The sequence below is a fragment of the Psammomys obesus genome, unplaced genomic scaffold (genome assembly GCF_907164565.1).
Source record: "Psammomys obesus unplaced genomic scaffold, mPsaObe1.curated_primary_1811, whole genome shotgun sequence".
In the NCBI taxonomy this organism is placed as follows: Eukaryota; Metazoa; Chordata; class Mammalia; order Rodentia; family Muridae; genus Psammomys; species Psammomys obesus.
Window position 1 is genome coordinate 1,328,956 of NW_026586383.1, and position 22,826 is coordinate 1,351,781.

The 22,826-nt window shown below is 40.1% G+C and overlaps 1 protein-coding gene across 3 annotated transcripts in view; it reads left to right on the forward strand.

The window, feature by feature from the left end:
- Lrrfip2 (LRR binding FLII interacting protein 2) overlaps positions 1–22,826 on the forward strand; it is a 98,222-nt gene that overhangs the window by 32,429 nt on the left and 42,967 nt on the right. For 2 of the 3 annotated variants that reach the window (XM_055601844.1, XM_055601845.1), the window contains exon 4: positions 3,729–3,815. In XM_055601844.1, coding sequence (XP_055457819.1) covers positions 3,729–3,815 — 87 coding nt within the window. Of the gene's footprint in view, positions 1–3,728; positions 3,816–12,519; positions 12,577–12,670; positions 12,716–20,066; positions 20,133–21,113; positions 21,189–22,742; positions 22,794–22,826 lie in introns of all 3 variants that reach the window. The other variant, XM_055601846.1, reaches the window with a different exon arrangement.

A 22,826-nucleotide genomic window follows, 5' to 3' on the forward strand; every position in this document is an offset into this window, starting at 1 on the left:
GATATAATCCAGTGACTAACATATGTACCATTCTAGGATATTGCATGCTTTTAAAAATCTGCTTTTTCATACTGGGACATATAATCATCATCTCTTTATCTAATTGCAGAACATTTCATCAGCCCCCGGAGAACTCCCTTCTTAATTAGCAGTTAACTCCCTGTCTCATCCTTCCCTCGCAGCCAGTCTTCTAGTTTCTGTCTGTATGGATTTGCTTATTCTTGGGTATTTTATAGAAAGAGAATCACATGTGTCACTCTTCTTTCACTTAGCAAAATGTTTTCAAGGTTTGTCCATGCTGCAGCCTGTATTAGTCTTGTGTTTGTTCTTGTGGCTGAGTAGTATTCCATTCAGTGAATACCCCACATTTGTTTATCCATTCACCAGCTGCTGGAATGTTGGTTATCTCTGCATTTTGACTGTCACGAGCAAAACTGTTGTGAATATTCGTGTGAACATGTCTTCATTTCCCTTAGGTACACATCTTGGGGTGGAGGCTGGGTTTTATGATAACTGTATGAACTTTTGGAGAAACTGCCACTTCCACAGCAGCTGTGCTACTGTACAAGTGTGGGTTCTGGTCTCCACATTCTTGCCAGCGGGGAAGGGTGACTCAGTGTATGTGAGGTCTTTTTCCTCTTCCCCCTCCCCTTTCTCATTAAACTGTTTTTTTTTTAAATGAGTCTGAAAATTTGTGACACATTTTTGCTCAAGTTCTTTCTATTAATAAGCACTGAGTGAAAACAAACAACAACAATGACTCAAAACTTCCATACATACACAAACATGTGTCCACACAACATTCTTAATTTCTGAAGGTTTTTCCCACGCCAGCCTTTCATTAGGTTACAAGTATTAGGAATGATACTCCATCAGCCTTGAGCTTCCTAGGTAGAGTTGGTGCCTTCCCAGCTCCTGTGCTTCTTGGAGCATAATCAGGGAAGCTCCTTAACACCTACACAGCCTTGCTGGGGACCTTATAGCCACCTGGTGATGGTGGCTGCTGCATCAGCTTTCAGGAACTGAGGACCGCCTTCCATCTTTGTACCAGAACAGGGATGAGTCTATCTCTTCAGCAACCTTGCAAGCAGTGGACTGTCAGAGTCCAGTAGAGGGCCAGAACGTACATTGATTTAGCCTGGATGGTTCAGGATAATCATGAGCAGTGAGGATAGCTACTTCTAGTGACAGGTAATTTGCTGTTTTGTAGCACTGCCAGACACACGTATTTGATGCCAGCTCCCTCAGGAGTAGCTTCACTCAGAGCCTCGTGGTGCCTTTCAACACACTCTACTTCATTTGTGGCATTGGCTGGAGAAAGGCAGCCACCATACTGAGTTTGAAAACCACAGTTCCCCTCAGTTCACGGGGACCGCATCAACACCACCAGTTTGTAAGCATTCTGGAAGGGCGGGCACAAAGGCTTGTAGTTTGACAAGTTGGTGGCAGGAGACAGTCTGTACTTGAAGTGGTGTGGTTCTGCTTGCATTGCCACCTTGTGAGTGACATTCCATCCCAAGGACAGAGGCATGTTAGTACTTGACTAAGACCAGGAATTTGGCATACATACTACAGTGTAAAGGCTGGAGCTCATTTTCTTGGTGTAAGTGCTACCTTTCTAAATAAGAACTTTGTTGCTGTAGGGAGCAGCTGTTAGCTGTTTCATACCAAGTGTCTAAGCTGGAAGGTATGCTCATGGGTAGGCCAGTTTTTCTTCTTCCTCTTCTTCAAGACAGGTTTCTCTGTGTGATTGGCTGGCCTGGAACTCCCTTTGTAGACTAGGTAGGCCCCAAACTCAGAGATCCTCCTGCTTCTCTCTCCCCAGTGCTGGGATTAAAAGCGTGTGCCACCACTGCTCGGCGATCTGCCAGCTTTTTGAGAGACCAGCTTTAAAGTTACCAACATCAGCAGCAATAATCAAGACACATAGGCAGTCTTGACGACGTACCTGTCACCATATTTTTATAAAGATCTATGCTCTGGGGCATCAGTGCTAGTCACACAATACTTGGAGGGCTCAGATGTCAATGGCGAGAGCTGCTCATGCTCCCCCCCCCCCCGCTTCATCTTATGACCCTGACATTCTCAAAGGAGCCCTCCCCATCTCAGCTGCCTGCGTCACAAGCTTTAACATGTGTTTTGGGAGTTTTATGTGTCTGAGTGTTTTGCTTGTATACAAGTTTGGTATACCACATGTGGGCCTGGTGCCCAAGGAAGTCAGCAGAGAGCATTAGATGGCCTGGAACTACAAGTACAGATATTGTGAGCTACTTTGTGGGTGCTAGGAGCTGAAGCCCAGGTCCTCTGCGAGAATAGAAGAGTGCTTCTAACCACTGAGCCTGCTCTCTCTAGGCCATACTTAACAGAATTTTAAATGTTTTCTCTTTCTTTTTCCCTACCACATTTGCAGATGACCTGGGCAGTAGTGCTAGACGAGCCTGAGTCTACATGACCACTAATGCCGATGTTGGTAGATGAGTCTTCTTTTTTCCTATTTTGATTTAGGTAGTTTTCATGGCATCTGTGTTCTGGTAGCAAATCCATTGCAAAAACCATAGAGTCTTTCTTTTTCTCTTCTCCTCCTTTCCTTCCTTCCTGCCTGCCTTCCTTCCTTTTTTCCTTCCTGTTCTCCCTCCGTTTCCCTCCCTCCCTCCCTCCCTCCCTCCCTCCCTCCCTCCCTCCCTCCCACCTTCCCTCCCTCCCTCTCTCCATCTCTCCCTCCCTCCTTCTCCGTTACCTGTGCTGCAGGACCTGCTATGCTGTGGTCCTTCTGCCTCACCCTGCTAAGTAGCTGAGACTGACTGAGATGAGACACCGTCACCCCCACCCCATATGGCTTTAATTTGTTACGTGCTCCATCAGCCTTCATGTGCCTCATACTTCGAAGCACAACCATCAGCAGCACTTTTAGAAACCTGATCCAGTGACCTGACTGCACAGGAAACTTCAACCCGAATTTCTAGTCCCCTTTTTTTAATGTTAGTATTAGGAATTAGGATCACTTTAGACTAAAGAACATAAATTATTTAAACTTCCAAATACTTATGATTTCATGTGTTATTATTTCTGAATTTAGCTAAATCTTTTTTTGGTGAAATATGTATGACATAGAGTTTACCATGGTAACCATTTTGAGTGTGCATTCCTGTGGCATTATGTACAGTTATAGTTTTTACTCACTTGAATCCTTCTTCAGAACCTTGTCATCCTTCACTCTTTTTTTTAAACATCCCTCATTCTTGAAACTGTCCCCATGAAGCATTAATTCGTCACTCCTCTTCCTTCCAGTCCTTAGCAACCCCCTTCTACATCTGTTTAAGAGGGAGTGTGAGGGATGGAAGTGAAGGGGAAGGAATAGAGACCCTGAAAAAAGCAGAGCTTGTGATAGAGAGTTTAAATATTGGTAGTATTGAAAATGAAAAAAGCAGCTGTTTTCAAGTTCTTAGTCTGTGTGATTGAATTGATAAAAGAAATACAGGAATAGAGCAAGTTTTGGGGAAATGAGTAGTGAGCTGTGTATTGAATGTGCAATCAAGGCAAGCAGCTAAAGATAATGGTCCTGATTTCAAGAGAGATACTTGGGAATAGAGAAAGAGGGAAAGTATAGAAATTAAAGTTAGTCTAACTTGTTGATGATATTTTCTTCTTCCAGCATCCTTGGAAGATAATGTCTTCAAATCTGGTGTATAAGTACTTTTTGTAAAACTGAGGTTTATGTTACTTTTCAGGCCGAAGCCAGGCTAGCAGCAAAGCGGGCCGCCCGGGCAGAAGCAAGAGACATCCGCATGAGGGAACTGGAAAGACAGCAACGAGAGGTAACTGGAAGACTTAGTCTGTGTGTGAGCATGCATGCGTGGATGTGTGTGCTGTATTTGGGTGAGGGAAAGAAAGTGATAGAGAGATCTCACTTTCTTGAATCTCAGTACATTGGGCTTCTTTGAGATATAAGGAGACAGTGGTTGGGAAAGCCCCAGATTGGACAGCTTTCTTCTCAAGGTGCTGTCTCCTCCCCTTGAGTGTAGATCTGAGTCTTGCCTTCCTCGGTCAGCAACTGTTTTTTTATTTTTAGATAAACCAGTTCAGAGTGGACAAAGAGAGGAGGGGGCATTACAGAGATTATATAAAAAGGATGGTTGTTAAAAGTGCTGGGGCTTCAGGGTGGCAAAAGTCAGGCCCCGTCATTCTTCAGTTCATAGTTCCAGTTCTCTGCCTTCAAAGCAATCATTTAATAAGTCTGTCTGTACATTTTCTGTATTTTCTCTCTTACAATATAAATTTGGTTTCTGCCCACATTGTTACTATCTTCACTGTCAATCCTATTCCCATAGAATGTGGGGAAACACCTCTGTAATGGGTCTTTGTGCTAAATGGGGAGTGACCTAGAAGTTTTGGAGTGGAAGATTTTGACATAAGATAGGTGCAGGTCCAAGTGAAAAATCACAGTGAATCCCAGCTAGCTGCTGAATCCTTACTTAGCGTTTTGAAGCATACTTGATAGAAATATGTGCATGTAAGAGTATGGGGGGAAACCCAAACTACAGAATTGGCAGAACACTCAAAAACAAATCAGAACAACCAGTGCCTTTATATAGGGCAGAAAGAACTGGTTTCATCAGCACTTTGGTTTGACAATGTGAATTATAATTGGCTTAATGCTTTTCTGTAATTTAAAGATTATATTATGCTTTTGTCATCAGAAAAGAGGGACAAAAGTAAAATAGGCAAATGGAAATTGAGCTAAGATGACATACTCATTAACCTTTCTGATTTTGACTTGGATCTGAAACTGACACAAATGTTTCATTGTTTTATTTATAAAGGGGAAAACATCTATGGAGGAGTAGTAACCAATTTATTTTGATGTTATTGGTACATTTTCTATTGATAAGTTAAAAAAAGAAATTTATATATTTGTGTTCTATGCTAATGTAATTTTTTCCCCTTAGATACTGTTTCAAATATTGGATATAGTTCTTGGTCTGAAATGTAATGTTCCAATGGATTGCCTTTATGCTCCTAAGGTTATCCTAAATTATAAATAGAAGAAACAGTTATTAACAGAATTTCTGTCTATGGAGAGAACTATGTATCTTTTTGTTATTGAACATATTAGCTTAGTAATTTCTTGTATTTTCAAAGTGTAGCTTTGAGTCACCTGCTGCTGTTGTCTAGGGCAAGTGTATGTGACTGAGTTTGTTTTTTTTTCCTTTGAGAATGCAGTGAATTGAAAACCATTCAGTTTATAAAACTTTTGTATTCATAGCCCTCTCATCATTCCTTTGACCGGAAATGGGGACAGATTCAGAAGTGGCTGGTAGGCCAGGATTGCCTGTTTTGCATGCTGTGATAAACTGCTGAACTAACAACATCGAAGCAAAACATTGACTAATGGTTTGCAAAGTAGGCGGTTTGGTCTGTGTGGACCTAAAGGTCACAGAGTAGCTGTTCTGTGTGCAGTAGATAGATGGGTCCTAGAGCCAAGCATTCTCTTTTGTAGTCCGAGGCCTCACTTTGAGCTCATGCAAGTCTCAGATCAAGAAAGACTGAGTAAATGAATGTCTGCTTTTTTTTAATGGGTTTGCTTTTTCTCCCTCAAATCCCCATTAACTCCTTTCATTTTCCATCTTTAAAAATTAACACCACAGGCTCTTCAATGTGAGAGATGACCTTAGGCCTATCCCATGTGTTCTGATTTCGTTCTTATTTCATCTCTTAGCTCTTTATCAGGTCCGCTACCATCACTGCTGCAAAAGCAAATCCCATACTAGTTAGTTGCCATGAACTTTCCCAAGGTTCCCAGCCACCTTTTATTGCAGGGTTCTTAATTTGTTGTGTGACTAGGCTTGGGAGGTGTGCTCTATAAAGACCAAGAATAACATGCAAACACTTGAAAGTGGTATGTTCCCCCACTCTGTGGTTCTCTCTCTCTTCTTTATTTTTTTCTTTGAGACAGGGTTTCTCTGTGTCGCCTTGGCTGCCCTGGACTCACTTTGTAAGTGGCCAAGCTGCCTCTGCCTCATGAGTGCTGGGATCATAGGTGTGTGCCACTGCACTTGGCTTTTGTGGTTATTTTCAAGACAAGGTTTCTAAGTGTAACAGTTTTAGCTGTCCAGAAACTCATTCTGTACTAGGATTAAAGGAGTGCCCTACCACACCTAACTTGAAAGTGCATTTTTATGGGAAATGTTTATAGGTATTTATAGGTATTTTTATCACCAGATTCAAAAAGAAGTTACCCAAGGAGTTTAAGAACCACTGTCTCAGCTGCTGCTCACACATCAGCTTTCCCAAACAAAATGCCCTCCAGAGCAGCAATTTAAGATACAACTAGTCTTACAGGATTTGTAACTGTGTTGACCTTTGTATTTAAAACTTATCAGTCATTGTTCTAATCAGTTTAGAAAACTGAAAAAGTCGCTTGGTGATCTAAAATTGACCGGCTCCTCAGGTGTGTGTTTGTTATTTTGGAGTGCAGCCAGTGCTTTGTAACTGAAAGTGATATAGTCAATTTTATCTAATGCTTGTAAATGTGTCATGCTATTAATGTATGAAGAAGAGTATTTTGTTTGAAAAAACAAAAGTCACTTACTTTTCCTTATAGATATTTTAATTAAGCATTTAAATCTAAAATTGCTTAACATTTTAGTAGCTTAGGTCAGACTAAAAAAGCTAAACACAAAAGCACACCTATAATTCCAACACTCAGGGAGGCAGAGGCAGGTGGATCTCTGTGAGTTCAAGGCCAGCCTGGTCTAGAAAGTGAGTCCAGGACAGCCAAGGCTACACAGAGAAACCCTGTCTCAAAAATCCCCATTTTTGAAAAAAAAAAAAAAGTCTAATATTTCATTTCTCTGTCCGGGGACTGTAAAGATAACCATTGTAAAAGAGTCATTGGTATGTGTAGTTTAACTAGTGAGGATATTAGTCTTATCAGGTATTTGGTTTGAGGCTTAAAGTGTAGTTGGTGGTTAACCTGAGTCTTGATTGATAGGATTGGACACACATAAGAAGTGGGAGTTTGCTTCTGATGGAAATAATTGCCACTCCTCACTCCTGCCACCGTTCTTTCCTCCTTTCAAATGGATTCTTCTGTTCTCCTCTTACCTGTTCTTTGGCTCCCTTGTTTGTAAGGCCACAATATCTTGACATTCATGATATTCTTGAGATAAACTGTTAGTGGCCAATTGGTTTTTGGTAAAAATCTATGGTACATAACTACAAATAGGACTGTTGATGATTCTTTTCATGTTAAATATTTCCCTTGATTCTAACTCGTGTGTGAGTGTGTGTGTGAGTGAAGGAAGCTACTGTTGTGTCAGCACTTTGCTTTACGATAGGGGCTACTCTCCATTTTATATATGAGCTCTTAAGGGTTTCCTGTTTGTTTGTTTTACTTTTTTTTATTTTTTATTTTTGTCAACTTGAAACAAATGTAGACATACTTGGGAAGAGGGAATTATAACTAAGGAATTTTGTCCATCATATTGGCCTGTGGCCATGTCTGTGAGACATTTTCTTAGTTACTAATTGATGTAGGAAGGTCCAGCCTACTGTGGGTGGTGCTGTCCTTAAGCAGGTGGGCCTGGCTGTATCAGAGAGGTGGCTGTGCAAGCCAGAGGAGACAACACCGTGAACAGTGTTTCTCAGTGGTCTCTGCTTCAGTTCTTGCCTCTGACCTCCCTCGCTGATGAACTGTAACCAGTAAGCCACATCAACCTCTCCCCCCAAGTTAGCTTGGCTTTGGTCAGTGTTCTATCACAGCAACAGATAGGAACCTAGGATATGAGCTGAGAAGGTAGAGATTTAGTGACACAAGTAGCCTGTTCAATCATTGGCAGAGTCAGAATTTGAAGGAGGAAGGAGTGCCACAACTGGTGATCGAGGTGAAGCAGGTAAGGGAAGGGCCCGAGTCTTCTGGGTTTCCAGATGGCCCTGTAGCCAGCCTTTTCTGCTTCTCATGGTTCTGATTTTAAGTTGTGTGCTTCAGTCAGCGTCATTGCTGTGTGGCTGGAAGAGTAAATGCAGTTTCCAGTGTCTCCTCATCTGAAACTGGAGAAACTGGAGCAGCTCCAGCTCCAGTGTAAAGATGTTTGTAGACAGAAGATGGCCAGGCATGTTCTTAGAGCTGTGGTTTTCTTTTACTAAAACCTTCTTCTCACTTTAAGTGAACTTTTAAAAAGACTGTGTTTTAGTTTAATTAATGTAATTTGAGTATATACCAAGACAAATTTCCAGAAAGTTTTGCTTTGATGTTTTTATGCTTTATTAGTTCTTATGAGAAATTCATTCATCACAGAAAACATCGTTGATGAATCTTTCTCCATCTGTATTTTGCCATTACCAACATTGGCTTTTTATCCACAACTTTAAAATTTTGAGACCACCAGGGCCACACTTAGATGGAAGGAAGCTCTGCCATAGCTTTATCTCCAGCCTGTTTTTTACTTTTGGAGACAAAGTCTAAGTCGTCAGGCAGAAGTAGTCTGTTGGTCATGAACTTTCTGGCTTGGATACTTAATTTGTCATTTGTGATAGTGGCTGGTCCACAGGGAGGAAAAAAGTCTCAAAAGTTTGGACTAAATATGTCCCTGTCATTTAAGGCATTGTCATGCTTGGGTTGTTCAAGCCTAATAAGGCCACAAGGATTATGACAGTGACTGTTTCTCATGACTCTGAAGAAGGGGAACACTCTGCCTTTGTGTTTTGAACTAAGAATACAGTTTGCTATAATGTTTTATTTGTTACTGGTGCTGTCACTGCAGGCAGAGCCACTGACTGTAGATCTGACCTGGACAATGAAGAGGGCTGTTCCTCCGTGGAAGGAAGCCGCCCTGAGTTTGTTGTTTCTGTGTAACTGAGCGATGGCGGGGTACCTGCTGCGGTGGGTTTTGTATTCATAGTTCTGTGATCCGCTGACTCTGAGGGTCTCAGTGCTGACCCCAGCTGTGAATTGTGAGCCCCTGAGGGTTCCTCATTAACCCTCCTTAACTTTCTGTCCTGAAGATGAGGAGCAACTAAGACAGTCTCTAAGGATTCCAGAGCTGAACGGTGGCAACCTGACTCTCATCCTCACACTCCTCACACTTGGGAGGCCCTGGCAGGAATGATTTTAGTCCGGTTTACTGAGTGAGACCTGTCTCATAAAAACAGAATTCTGGTGTTATAACCAAGCTCTTTCAGACAGTGTTTCCTTCTGATTTCCTCATATTTGCCACTTACTGCTTACATAATTAAAAATAGCCTTCATTCTTTGCCTTCTGCATGAGTGTGGTGTTATTGAGAAAATATGTTTTGGCATGATAAAAATTGGCTTTGTATTTTCCTTATTACTTTTTCTGAATGCTTATTTTTCAAATTAGCTTAGAGAAATGCTGTACAGTAGCCATGTGCAGGTAATTAAATACATTAGAATTAAATATAATTTGGAATTTAAACTTTCAGTTGTACATTACATTAGGGTTTTCTAGAGGAGCAGAATCCACAGACTGAATATATATTATTAAATTATATTACATATAAATTTATATTTATAATACCAGCAATTGTTATACATAAATAATAATTATTATATAATATATAAAATATATAGATTGTTAAATAGTTTACATTAAAATAGTTGCAGCAGTTGTCTCACACTTGAGAATCTGAGAACCATGTAGCTTCTTTTTTAAAAGTTTATTTATTTATTATATAAATATTATTCTGTCTGCAGGCCATAAGAGGGCACCAAATCTTATTATAGGTGGTTGTGAGCCACCATGTGGTTGCTGGGAATTGAACTCAGGACCTCTAGAAGAGCTGACAGTGTTCTTAACCTCTGAGCCATCTCTCCAGCCCACCATGTAGTTTCTTGTTCCTTTTCACTGGATGCTTCACCATTTGGAGTTTCTCATTGGAGCAGTTTTCTAGCTGTTGGAGGCCAACAACCTTGCAGTCCAACACACTGGGTGCCTCACCAGTCCTGATCTGGTGCCCCAAACCTGGAAGGTTCCCAGAGAGCTGCTGTTTCTTAATCCATGTGGAAGCCTGCAAAGGCTACTTCTGCCGTCAGTGATCAGCTCAGCAGTAGAAGGGATGAGCAAGTGAGCAAAAGGAATGGTTTCCTTCTGCCTTTTTTATCTGAGAGACCACTAGAAGGTAGTGGTCACTCTCCGGCTGCGTCTTCCCATCTTGCTTAAGGTTGTTCTATTAAGTGTATTGTTTAGAAGGCAGGGCTGTTCTTCAGTTGAGGCTCCCTGCTCTGGTGACCTGATTGATTTGTGGCACGTTGGACCATCACATAGTTTCAGCATTTCCAGTAGCCACATGTAGCCATGTTACACATATAAACTGTTTCTGTCAATACAGAAAATGCTATGGACTGCTGGTTTAAAGTGTGGCTTTTGACTAGGAGATAACCCATCTTCCTTGTGCAAATGAACTGTACAATATGCAACACTTTTATTTTGTATTATTTTTAGGTCAAATTTTCTTTCTTCAAAAATTGTTTTTACCCTGGGCAAGGTGGCGCTTGCCTGTAGTCCCAGCTCTTGGGGAGGCAGAGGCAGGTGGATCTCTGTGAGTTCAAGGCCAGCCTGGTCTAGAAAGTGAGTCCAGGACAGCCAAGGCTACACAGAGAAACCCTGTTTCTCAAAAAAAGTTTTTGTAACTAGGTTTATTCATGTTTTATTTTATGTAAGAGTATTTTCCTTACACATATGTTGCGGACCATTTGTGTGTCTGATGCCTGAAGAGGTCAGAGGAAGACATTGGATCCCCTAGAGTTGCTGATGTTTGTGAGCCACCATGTGATGGTGCTGGGTATCAAAACTAGGTCTTTTGGAAGATCAACAAGTGCTGTTAATCACTGATTCAACAATAGCCTCTGTCAAATTTTCAATGGAATTAAAAAGAAAAGCTGCTTCAGTGTAGATGTGTGTAAGTGCTTAATAAGATTTTAGTGTCGAGCTACTTTGATAATTACATGGCTGCATGACGAGGGTTCATCTACTCTTGTGCCTTTGGTGGGATGTGTTCTTCAGATGGGTTTTTGTTTGTTTGCTTTAGATACAGGGTTTTATTATGTAGCCCCAATGGGCCTGGAATTCACTGTGGACCAGACTTGTCTCAGACTCACAGAGATCTGCTCGCTTCTGCCCCCTACATGCTGGGATTAAAGGAATGTACATCTGGCTAGATGTATTGCTTAGAAGTGCTCTTCTATGGTTGGTAGGATGGAAAGAAAAGAGAGTGTAAAGGGAGGATTAGAGTCTCAACCTTGAATAGTACCCACATGTTTCTAAGACTTGTGGTATCGCTTACAAACAGTGTATGTAAATCAACGATTAATGCTTAGAGATCACACCCCCCTGTTGGAAGTGAAGTCACAGCATCATCACATTATCTTTAAGTGGACTTTAGGACACGTCTTAAAAGTATAGCAGTGTTCACAGTGGATGTCAGAAGATTTTTTAAAGAAGTCATACACAAAAATCAAGATCAAAATGAAGGAGTAAAGTGTGACGTCTTGGTTGAATTGCTGTTTCTGTTTTGCAGTGAATGGGCAGATATGGCCCCATGTATTTTTCAGCTGCATAGTGGCCTACTGGATTGCTGTGGGCTGTAAATGTAGCATCGCTTCCTTTAGGAAGATAGTATTGCTGTAGATAGGTATGCTCACCTAGACTAGTTAGGTGTATTTTTAGTCATAGTGCAAATTCCTGTAATAATTTGGACAGTAAAATTATGAAAAATCAGAAATTCCTAATGGGTGCAGGTGCCCATATTCTGAGGACTAGCTATTAGATGCCCATGTAAAGCTTTGCTGCTCTACTGCTGATGGGCAAGTGTGGAAACATTGTGAATTGCACATAATTTAGTCAACTGTAAGGTGTAGTCGGTCTCTTTATAAGCTGTGTAAAGCGTGTAAGGCGTGACTTATCTCTACCAACTATGAACATTTATGCTGTTTTCCTGGGTGGTTTCTCACAGAAACACACACAGATGTATATCCTTATTTCTTTTATTTTTCTAGTTAGAATAATGATAGGAGGGAAAAAACAACAAGAACCAAAAAATTTTCCTTACAGGGAGCAGGGAGCACCAGACTATAACCTAGTATTTTAAAAGCAGTGTACATTCTTCTTAAAGTACATTTATGACATAGTAAACATCTCTCCTTGCCGATATGAGCCAGCACTTACAATGCAAAGTAAACATCTGCCTTCAGTGCACAACTCAGCATCTGTTTGCAGATTGCTCTTACGTGTTTTTAGCTCCATATGTCGAACTCTCTGGGCCACAAGTAAGTAACAAGTGCTCGGCGTATGAACACCGCTGGAATAAAGCACCGCCTTGATTGAGTCTGCCTTGCCACTCAGTGCATGTGGTGCTACCGAACTGGGCTTTGGGATACAAGTGCCCAAACCTGCTTTTCCTCAGAAGGTGTCTCTGTGCTTTTTTGACTGGCTGCTTTTGCTCCTTTGCCCTGACAGTTACTTGTTCAGTGATTAATTATTCATGTACTTTCTTCTTTCCCAGGAAGATTCAGAAAGGGCCAGGCATTCTCAGCGGTCTGGTCGTCACCGTCCATATCTGGTTTGTAGTGATATGTAAACTTGCCTGTGGTGCTGTTCCTTGTTGGCTTCATTCACTCACAAACTTCTAATATATTTGCTTTTATTTTCATCAGGGAGTTGAGGATACATTGTCTCTTCGAAGCCTTGGCAGTCACAGGGTTGGTATCCTAAGTTGTTTACGCTGAACAGCAAAGCTTTTACCTTTGAGCTTCCTTCAGCATCAGTGATTATGCAGGCAATATGACAGTGTACACTTATTCTTTTGCCTTTAACACTAAGTGGAAAACGCTGCCAAAACTCCTTAATGGAAAGAGATGCTTTCTCTCAAATTATTGCTAGAAGTGAATCAGTTCTAAAATCGTTGATGTTTTTATCCTAACACAGGCCTGTTCTTAATTTCTATAGAAATTTCATTGATTTCCACAAAGTATCACAAAATGATAACATTGAATTTTATAGGATAATGTTTTTTTTGTCCTAATTTTTAGGTTTTTCCTCTTTTTACATATTAAACTGACAGTCTATTAAATGAGCAATAGCTTTGGCGCTTGCCTGATTAATTATAATTATGTGAAATTTTTGGCTTGAAAATTTTTCTTACCATATGTGTAGGAATTATGCTTTGACATTTTAATTATTATTTTATAATGTCCCAACCTTTTAGTGCAGATCCCTGTGAGTTGAGTGCAGATTTGCTGCCTGAAGTCCTGCATGGAGCACAGCCTCTCCTTTTCTTCTTAAAGAATTGGGCCTTAAAACAGTGTTTTGCATTTTATGTTATGTTTCTCATCAGTAACATCATCTTTCATGTTAAGGGGTGTGTATATTTGTTCCAACTCTGACTTACTTCCTGCTTTATATAAAAATGGACTAGTTAAGCTATTCCGACATAACAGGTATTAACAAACTCGTATTTGTAAATACTCCATTACATTCTAATACATTATTTTCTTTTGCTATTTGTAACTATTGTGTTTGCATAATAACTTTGTAAACTGGATTCAAGTTCTAAGTGCTCTGTTTAGTTACAAAATTTAGATTTGTTTTAGAGTATTTTCATTTTTTTTAAAGAAATGTGAGCTATCCGGTGGCGTGAAGGTGTCTTGAGGGGGCTGGAAGGCTGGCTCAGCGCATGGAAACGCCTGCCACCATTTCAGAAGACTTGGGTTTAGTTCTTCTCACCCACGGGGCAGGACTCACAGCAGTCCCCAGCTCCAGATCCCGGGCGTCGGGTGCTGTCTTCTGGGTACCCATTGTACACATGCAGCAAAACGCTCCTTTCAAATATTTTTATATCATGGATGTTTTTTAGGCAGAAAACGTATGCATTTTGTCATGCTTCTTGCTAGAGGTACTTTTTCTTTCCTCTTTAAATTACTTGAAAAAGATTTATGTAATGAGTCCACCAAAGTTTCAAAGTTGAGGGTCAAGGATATTCCACATTTTCTTTTTGTGACCAGTTTCTTTGCTTTTAGAATGCTCATAGTGTGAACGTTCACACATTTCATTTCTTACTGAGTTAGTGGGACCTAAGTTAGGAATGAAATCTACTTACTCTGATAGGGAACTGTCCAACTGGAGTGGCTGGAGGGCATCCATGCCAGTTTCCTTTTAATGCAGATTGTGTCACTAACCATTTGAGATACAACTTTAATTCTCTCTCCTTTTTTAAATTACAGTAGCTGTAAAAATGTGTTCCCATGGGTAGAGGAAGACTTCCCCTCCCCCACCCCCAAGATAGGGTTTCTCTTTTTCTGTGTAACTGTCCTGGAACTTCTTTTGTAGACCAGGCTGGCCTCCTGCCTCTGCCTCCTGAGTGCTGGGTTTACAGGTGTGCTCACCACACCCTGCTGACTCTTCATATTTTAAAAGTTAATATATGAGGGCTGAGGATGCAGCTAAGCGGTAGAGCTCTTGACTAGCACGTGCAAAGACCTGGGCTTCTCCCTCCCTGGAAGGAGAAAAATTGCATGTGAACTTGAAAGGTACTGAAGGAGGCTGTACTTTCCTGATATGTCTGTGTACATACCCACTGTATTTCACATGCATAGGTTTTACACAGAAGTCCAAATGCTCACTGATAAATTAAATTGCATTTCTTTAAACAGGGTTCTTTGTTTTTGATCACTGTGGGGATGGAGCCCCGTTCTAAGTGCTCCTCCATTGTGGCTGAGCCACATACCCAGGCTTTGAGATTGCCCCCCCCCTTGTTTTAATTAGGGTTTCATTATTAGGATTTTATTAGGATTCCAGCCATTTTTTTGTTTTTGTTTTTGTTTATTTTATTTGTATTTATTTGTTTTATTTTGTTTATATTTGTTGCTTTGCTTTGGGGATTGGGCCCAGGATGTGTGGCAGGCCCCTGAGCTGTCAGTAGCTCTGGATTATTGGCTTGTAAAATGACTTTACCATTTCCATCAATCTGAACATGTCAGACAACCTCTGTCCTCTGTAGAAATAAATATAGTTTAAAATGATGACCTAAATTTTCTTGTGGTTTATTATATAGTTTAGAAGTTTCTCCACTTTTTTTTTAAACTTACGAGTTATGTGTTTACTGCCTCTTCTGAGGAGAAACAGAGGGAGGAATTGGGAAGAGAGGAGGGAGGGGAAGCTGTGATTGATTGGGCTGTAAAAATAAACAAATAAGAAAAAGTGAGAACTCAAAAAAAAAAAAGAAAAGAAAAAAGAGTTATGTATTTAAAGGACTCATACTATCTACACGTTTATTTGGTTTTGCAGCGTTAGCAGTACCTGGATGTGGGTTGGGTGCATTTACACTTTTATGCTGCTTAGGACTTCGAGCTTTCCTTTTGTCCATTTATGTTTCAGGAACTGCTCTATTGAAAGGTACTCCTGACAGAAGCTGTCTGGCTTGAAAATCCTATGGCTATTAAGACCAAAAATAAGGAGAACAAAGAAAGCCTGAGACTGAATCTAGGCTTGGGGGAGGGACCAGTAAGTCAGTCTTGGGTGTGGAACCATGGAACCATATCTGCCTGCCTGTTACCTGTGAGCAGATTGCTAATAATGTGGATGCCTGTAGCCACCTTAACAAAGCTCCACAAATACTTGGTTATTGTTTGTGCCCCGAGTACAAAAAGACAGTAGAAATCTCAAGTTAGAAAATAGAGTGACCTTGAACCAAAGGGTAATTACTACTCCTCAGTAGAGATTTCTACTGTTTAGTTACTGTTTATTTAGTTCCTAATCATATATTAGTGGCTTTGAAATAATTGTTTTTAAACTCTTTAAGCTTATCTTTTGATATTTAATATTTTGCTGCTTAATTTCATTGAAGAGTTCATCGAAGGATGTTACTGGGACACACTGGAGCAGAACCAGTATACCCAAAAGGAGAGACGTGATGGTGTGTAACTCTGAAATGTGTAGTCTTCGATTTTTATGCTTTTATTGTTGATTTCTAGTATTCTAGATATAGGAACAACGGGAATGGACTAGTAAGACAAGAGAGTTTCTACTTTGTTTCCCTGTGAGAACTTTAAAGCAGGTTTCTCTGAAAATAACCCCCCAACCCCATTTAAATTGCTGTCCTGGTTTCCTTCTGTTACTATGATAAAATACTCTTGACAGAAGCATCTTAGGGGAAGAGGAGAGGGTGGATTTATGTGGCTCACACTTCCAGGTCACAGTCCATAATTGAAAGTAGAAGGGCAGGAAGGCAAGCAACAGCTTGGAGCAAAACCATGGAGGAAGACTGCTTGCTGGCTTGCCTATGGACAGACACATGCTTAGACAGACACCTGGGATGGTGCCGCCCGACCGGGCCCTCCCCTTCCCTCTCCCCACTGTGCTCCTGCATGCCATTGATGTCCACACTTCTCAATCAAGGCTGTACTTGACTGAAAGAATTCTGTGTTTTGGTCCATGGATTTTTTTTTTAAATAAAAAATATTTTAATTGGGAAAAGAAGTAAATGAAATGAAACTTTCGTAGGGAAGAGACTTGATTTTCAGAGAAATATCACATACAACATTTTCAGTGAATTTATACCAGTGGTAAAATTGTACTGCAGCCTTATATTAAATGGAATACATGGTTGAGGTTTCTGCTGTATTTACATACACAAGACAAGCTTTGCTATATTTGAACTAGTATTTTAAAATCTTACTAAAATTAGAATGCATGTTTTTATATTCTAGGATATTTTAAGCTTTATAAAATTAGCTCTACTAGAAATACATTTTATTTCATTATCTAGTCTGTATATACAAATTTCTAGTTCTCTCTATGTATTATTGAAACAAATTTCAGAAAATTACATGTAAAACACCTGTATCTATTCTATATGTATATATAATATATACTTGTTTTTATTTTTGAGATGAGGGCTCACTGAGTGGCTCAGGCTGGCCTTGAACTTCATTTCCTACTGCCTCAGCTTACTGAGCGTTGGGATTACAGGTGTATGCTGTCCGTTATGCCTGGTCTCAAGTGATGTAACTCTGCTGTACACAGCACCTTGTGATATTTTCTCCTGTGTTTCATTTTTAAATTGCATTTATCAGGAGAACTTAAAAATATTTTATTAATTTATTTTATGTATATGAGGGCTCTATCTGCATGTACACCTGCATGCCAGAAGAGGGCATCAGATCCCTGTATAGATGGTTACAAGCCACCGTGTGTGTGTGTGTGTGTGTGTGTGTGTGTGTGTGTGCGCGTGCGTGCGCGCGCTGGGAATTGAACTCAGTACCTCTGGAAGAAAAAACAGTGCTCTTAACTGCTGAGCCATCCCTCCAGCTCCCTGTATTTCATTTTTTAACTTTTAGGTAAACTCAATTAATTGATCTCAAGAGGGAATCAACTTAAATTTAGGAAGGCATTACTTTGGATTGAGGTTTTGAATAGTGTTATCTAAAGTTCTAACTCAGTGTAAGAATGTAAAAGAAAGATATTTTTACAAAATAGTATTTTTAAATGCATTGTGATGTCCATTACCTTAGAGTAAGATTGTTTAAAAGCTTATAAGACAGAATGCTGAAGAAACATTGTTAGGAGACTAAGTCCAAGTAGCTGTATTCCATTCATTTTCATGGTTTTAAAAATGTGATATTCATATTAAAGGACTTTACATGGAAATGTGCATTTTTTTGGTCTTATTAATTTTGCATATTTTTTTTGATTTGTGTCTAATGTCACTTGCTTATCAACTGTGCTTTCCACAGTTTGTTCTGGCCAAGTTTCTCTTTTTGTTGAGAATTTTCTTGAAGAAATAAGATTTTTAGGCATATGCCTCTAAGAAAGTTCAAGAAAGTGCCCCTGCTTTGATTCCAAGATTATTCTTTTGCAAGCTAGATTAGCTATGGGCTCTTCCTCGCTTTTGCTGTTTTTAAAATGACTGCAAACAGTGGTAGCACTTATTTCTGCTAAAAAAGTAAAGGTTGTATATAATATAATAATAGCTTTTGCCTTTAATTATTTTTTTCCTTTTGAAGTGGCACTGTTTTCATTTTAATATTAACAAATGTTGCTTTTTTCCTTATGTTCCTGACTTTGGCGATTCAACCAACTTTTCCTCTTTTCTGAACTGCAGTATGATACCCTCAAGGACAGATCATCAAGGCTTTCATCATTAGTATGTAGTGCATGACTGTGTGTTACGTGTGAGGTTTTATTTTGTAAACAGCAGTTGTTGCTAATCATAGATTATGACTAACTTTCATGGTTTTTTGTTGTGATCTTTTTTGGGGGAAATGTGTAACAAAGCAAAAACCATTGCTTTTGCAGTTGTGGCGTAATCTGTTACTGAAATAATAGCTTTTCCCATAGACTTGAGGATCAGTGGCTGAGAGCATGGCTCAGTGGGTGAAGTGTGTCTTTAGCATTGCAAGGCTGTAGGTTTGCCAGTACCACAGAATAAAACAAGACAAGACAAACAGTGGCCATTTAGTGTCCTGAGCACGGTTGTGCTTCTGTCTGTCCTCTAGAGAGGAGCAGGCCCCTGTGCTTACTTGCTGTGCAGGAAGACTGGTTTGTTTATTTTCTTAGCCTCATGTTTATTTATTTTTCCTGTGTATGTGTGTCACATGGCACACACAGAGGTCAGAGTACAGCTTGTTGGGGCTGGTTCTCCTCTACCATGTGGGTTCCGAGGATTAAATTCAGTTCATCCAGCATCAGGCTTGGCAGCAAGCATGATTATTCTCTGAGCCATCTCTCCAGCCACTCTGACAGTGTTTTGGCACACCCTGAGCTAAGTAGCACAGATTTGTGCTTTATTTTATGTTCCATAAGCTGACAGATTACTAAATAAAACATCCAGCAGTGATAGGTGGCAGCTGAAGATGCTTAAGCATTTTGGCGTGATAGGTTGAGTTAGCTATGGAAGTCAAACTGGCTTGTTTTCTTTGGGTTACTGTTATGTTGGTAGATTGCCCATTTCTATACTACATTTCTATATTACATAGTTTCCACTTAGGATGTTCATAGTAAAATATAAAAGAAATGTAATAAAAATATATTTTATATATTATAATATATTTCATATAAAATTATATAAATTATTATATATTTTATATAAAATATAAAAGAAATATAAACTCATTTTCACAATAAGAAAATGAGTTTATCCCTATTGTTGAGGATCTGACTCTATGTGAATTGGGTTTCCTAGGACAGCCTGTTGCCCTTGGCTGTTTCAGGTACTTGCAACTTCACAGTCTTACGACCTAGCTGAGTTTATTGTCTTCTGGTTGTCTGTTAGTAACATTGTTGTCCTTTGTTTCCCTGGGAGAAGTGATGTTTTTATATAATCACCCTTTGGAAGTACTTTGTATAAGCTTAAGTACATGCATTTTAGGTATTTCTCTTCTGAGTAGCTTATGCCATGGATCTGCTAACTTCTAAGAATACTGTCTGCAGTCTGGAGAGGTGACTCAGGGGTTAAGAGCATTAACTGCTCCTCCAGAGGACCTGAGTTGAGTTGTGAGCACTTGTGTTGGCTGGCTCACAACCGTCTATAGCCCAGCTCTGGGGATCCACGCCCTCTTTGGCATTTGCACACATACGGCATATAGGCACAAATGTTTACACACAAATCCAAAAGAAGAATGTTGTCCTCAGCAGTCAAGTGTCCTTCTGATTAACTTACGGCATTGTTTTTGCTTTTAGACAAGATGGCTAAAGGAGGAGGACTAGACTCTTGCTACCTCCAGCTTTCTAAGGAAAAGGAAGTGGGGGACAAGACTCAAGTCAGGGGTACAGTGCAGGTCCACACAGACGTCATTCTGACTCCGTGTTCTAGTAGATCTCCTTTAGCTGGCTAGACAGCACGTGGTTACAGGGAGAGGGAAGAGAAGGAGATGTGCTTGAGGCCACATGTTTCAGCCTTCCAAGTTCAGGGAGTCCATTACTAACAGACGAAAAATAGGTCCCATGTGCACCACTCTGTGGTATATATGCCACTGCTATCATTTTCATGTTGGATTTCATTCTTAAACTCTTGCTCTATGATCATTAAAGTTAACTTTCAATATTTACTTCCAGAATCATTCTTACAGTCACACCCATGGGATGAAGACGCGATCTTCTAGTTCTCATAAGGACCCACTGGTTAGTTCTGTTTCAGAAGTTTGATCCAGTTGTGGCATTAAGGACAGCACCAAATTACAAGTGGGTTTCATCAGCTAGTTTTTAGGAACATGGAATGTACTTACTGGTGGAAACAGTGAAATAGCTAATAGAGTGTTCCCATGTGAGAACCCTGAAACCCTTTCACCTGTGTGAGTATACTGCAGAATGAATAGGCTTTCCATTCCAGTTACTCGACCAAGCATTTCTGTGGAGAACAAATGCCACAGAATTAGGGTCCTCGGAACACCTCTTCCTCACTGTGCCATTGGCAGAAATACAGTCTCCAGCTCTCTGCCAATTCTGGGTTCCCATGGGAGTAATGGGAGGATTTAGCCAGAAGGGAGGAGGGAGGGTGAATGTAATAGAAAGCAGATTCTAGAGAGGCCTTGGAGTGTGGGCACCGGCTGAGATGTTCTGCCTGGTGAGGGTGTGAATGGCAGTGATGGCAGAAGCAGGGGCCTGCGAGTAGTGTCAGCGGTAGAGAAGGTCAGTTCTAAGCAGAGATCGCAGTGCTTAACCTCCACCAAGAGAGATTTGATAAGGGACTTCTCTAATCCAGCAGTTTATACAAGTGGCAATTATTCAATGGCCCTGGGTTTTTCAGGGCCATTCCTAAAAGCAGAATGAGAGTAACTCATTTATTTGCCTTTCACTTTTATCTGAGGGTTTACTATCTGTTTTTTAAAGTAATAATAATTAGTAATGACTTTGCTTTTGAAGTAGCTGACCTTTAATGCCCATCATTTTCAAGATATCTTAAGCCGTTGCTGCTGACTTTTTTCTTCCCTGTGAGCCATTGCTCTAACGGCAATGCTCTGGGAAAGAAGGAACCTCAACAGTATCAGACTTTGCCTGTGTGTTCAAAATTTGTTTTGGTGAGGTTGCATCAAAAACATGTAACCTAAAAAAACAAAAAACAAAACAAAACAAAAAAACGGTGGTAACTTTTGCTTTTTTCAGAGTGGGCTCTACTTTGACCAGAGAAACTATAGCAGTCTTAGACATAGCAAACCTGCCTCTACCTACTACTTCCGGGTTTGTCTAGAGTTCTTTGGCTCATTTATCTTCCCCACCCTTAACACCTCTCTAATCCCCCACTTTGCATTTTGACTATTTGTAACAAATTTATGAATGGTTTGAATGTACCAGTTTTGATAACTAATTCTATAATCCTTCTTGTGTGTCTTTAGAGAGAACTGCTAAATTACCATGTTTGTAATGAAAATTTTAAACAGAAAAAGAATTTATGCAGTGAACATTGCATTCTTACTACTTAGATTATATAGCTTATTCCCTTAATCATAATTATTTGTTTATTACCTCATCTATCATTTTTTTTTTTTTGAGGCAGATTATTACTATGTCTATAGCCCAGGCTCAAATTCAAGATTACTTTGCCTTAGCCTTCCAGTTGTTGGCATTAAGGTGAGGACCACCATGCCCAGCCTCTATCTAGTTTTTTGATTTGGTTGAAAATAAGCTATAGGCATCAATACACTGATAGGTAAACTTTAAAGAAGTTTACGTGTGAAAATATAAGCTACATACAAGACAAGAGGGCTGTTATTGTTTGTTAGAATATTAATGTAGTGTTAGAATCTTGTTTTTCTTTTTTGTCTGTTTTGGAGGTTTTGCTTGTTTTTTTTGTTTTTGAGACATGGTGTGTCTCTGTAGCCAAGGCCTGCTCATCCTGCCTCAGCCACCCATGTGCTCAGTTTGAAGGCAAGTGTCACTACAGTCAACTAGAGTATTTTTTTTTTAAAGACATTTACATTTAAAACATACTTTAATGTGTGATACCCAGTACATTTAAAAGTAGTCAGGAATGGGAGCTAATCTATATGATAGAATATTTCATTAAAACCTGCCAGGCTCTGGATTTGATTCTAAGCACTAGAGAACACTGTCAATTTAAAAACCTGCCTGCACTCACAATTTCACTATTCTTGTTTGTCTAAGTTCAGTGAAAAAGAACTGAAACTTGTGTCTTGAGTGACAGAGGGAAAGAAATGTAACTTTTCTATAAAAAGCACTTGTAGTGCATGAACTCAGTGGCCAGTGTGGTGGCTGGTTAACAAGTGTGCAGTGTCCATGCTGTGATCTGAAAGATAGGCTTTTGGATCTGTTGGAGGGAAAAGTAGTGAGAGCAGTAACTAAGAGCTCCCTTAGTAAGTCCTCTAGAACATAGCCAAGCCCACTGGGAGCGTGTCGCAGAAGCATTGGCAATGTCTGAGGAACAGCCACCAGGCTGCTCCGAGGCCACCATTTGACACACTCCCAGTACCATGGCCCCCTTTTCTCCAGTGCCTTCCTGGGTCCCCACATCACATCCTGCAAATAATTTGCTAATACCAAAAGGTTGTAGTCATATTGATGGATGACTGCTAGAGGGATTTTCTTTCTTACCCTTAACAGCATTTAAAAAGTTTGTACTGACTTTTATTTCCTGTGTTTTCACACTGTTGAAGCATGTGGGTCTGGCTAATGAATGTGGAAGCACAAACTCAAAGTTGTCTGCTTGTGTGATGTGAAGTGCCTCTCCTGTCTTTTTTGTTTTTGCTTATTTCTATCATTCTGCCTCTCTTACAGTCTTCTTCCCTGTGCAGTGAGCCTCTGGGCACATCCAGGAGTCAGAACAGGGTTAGTACTTTCCAAGGAGTGTGTTGCTGTCAC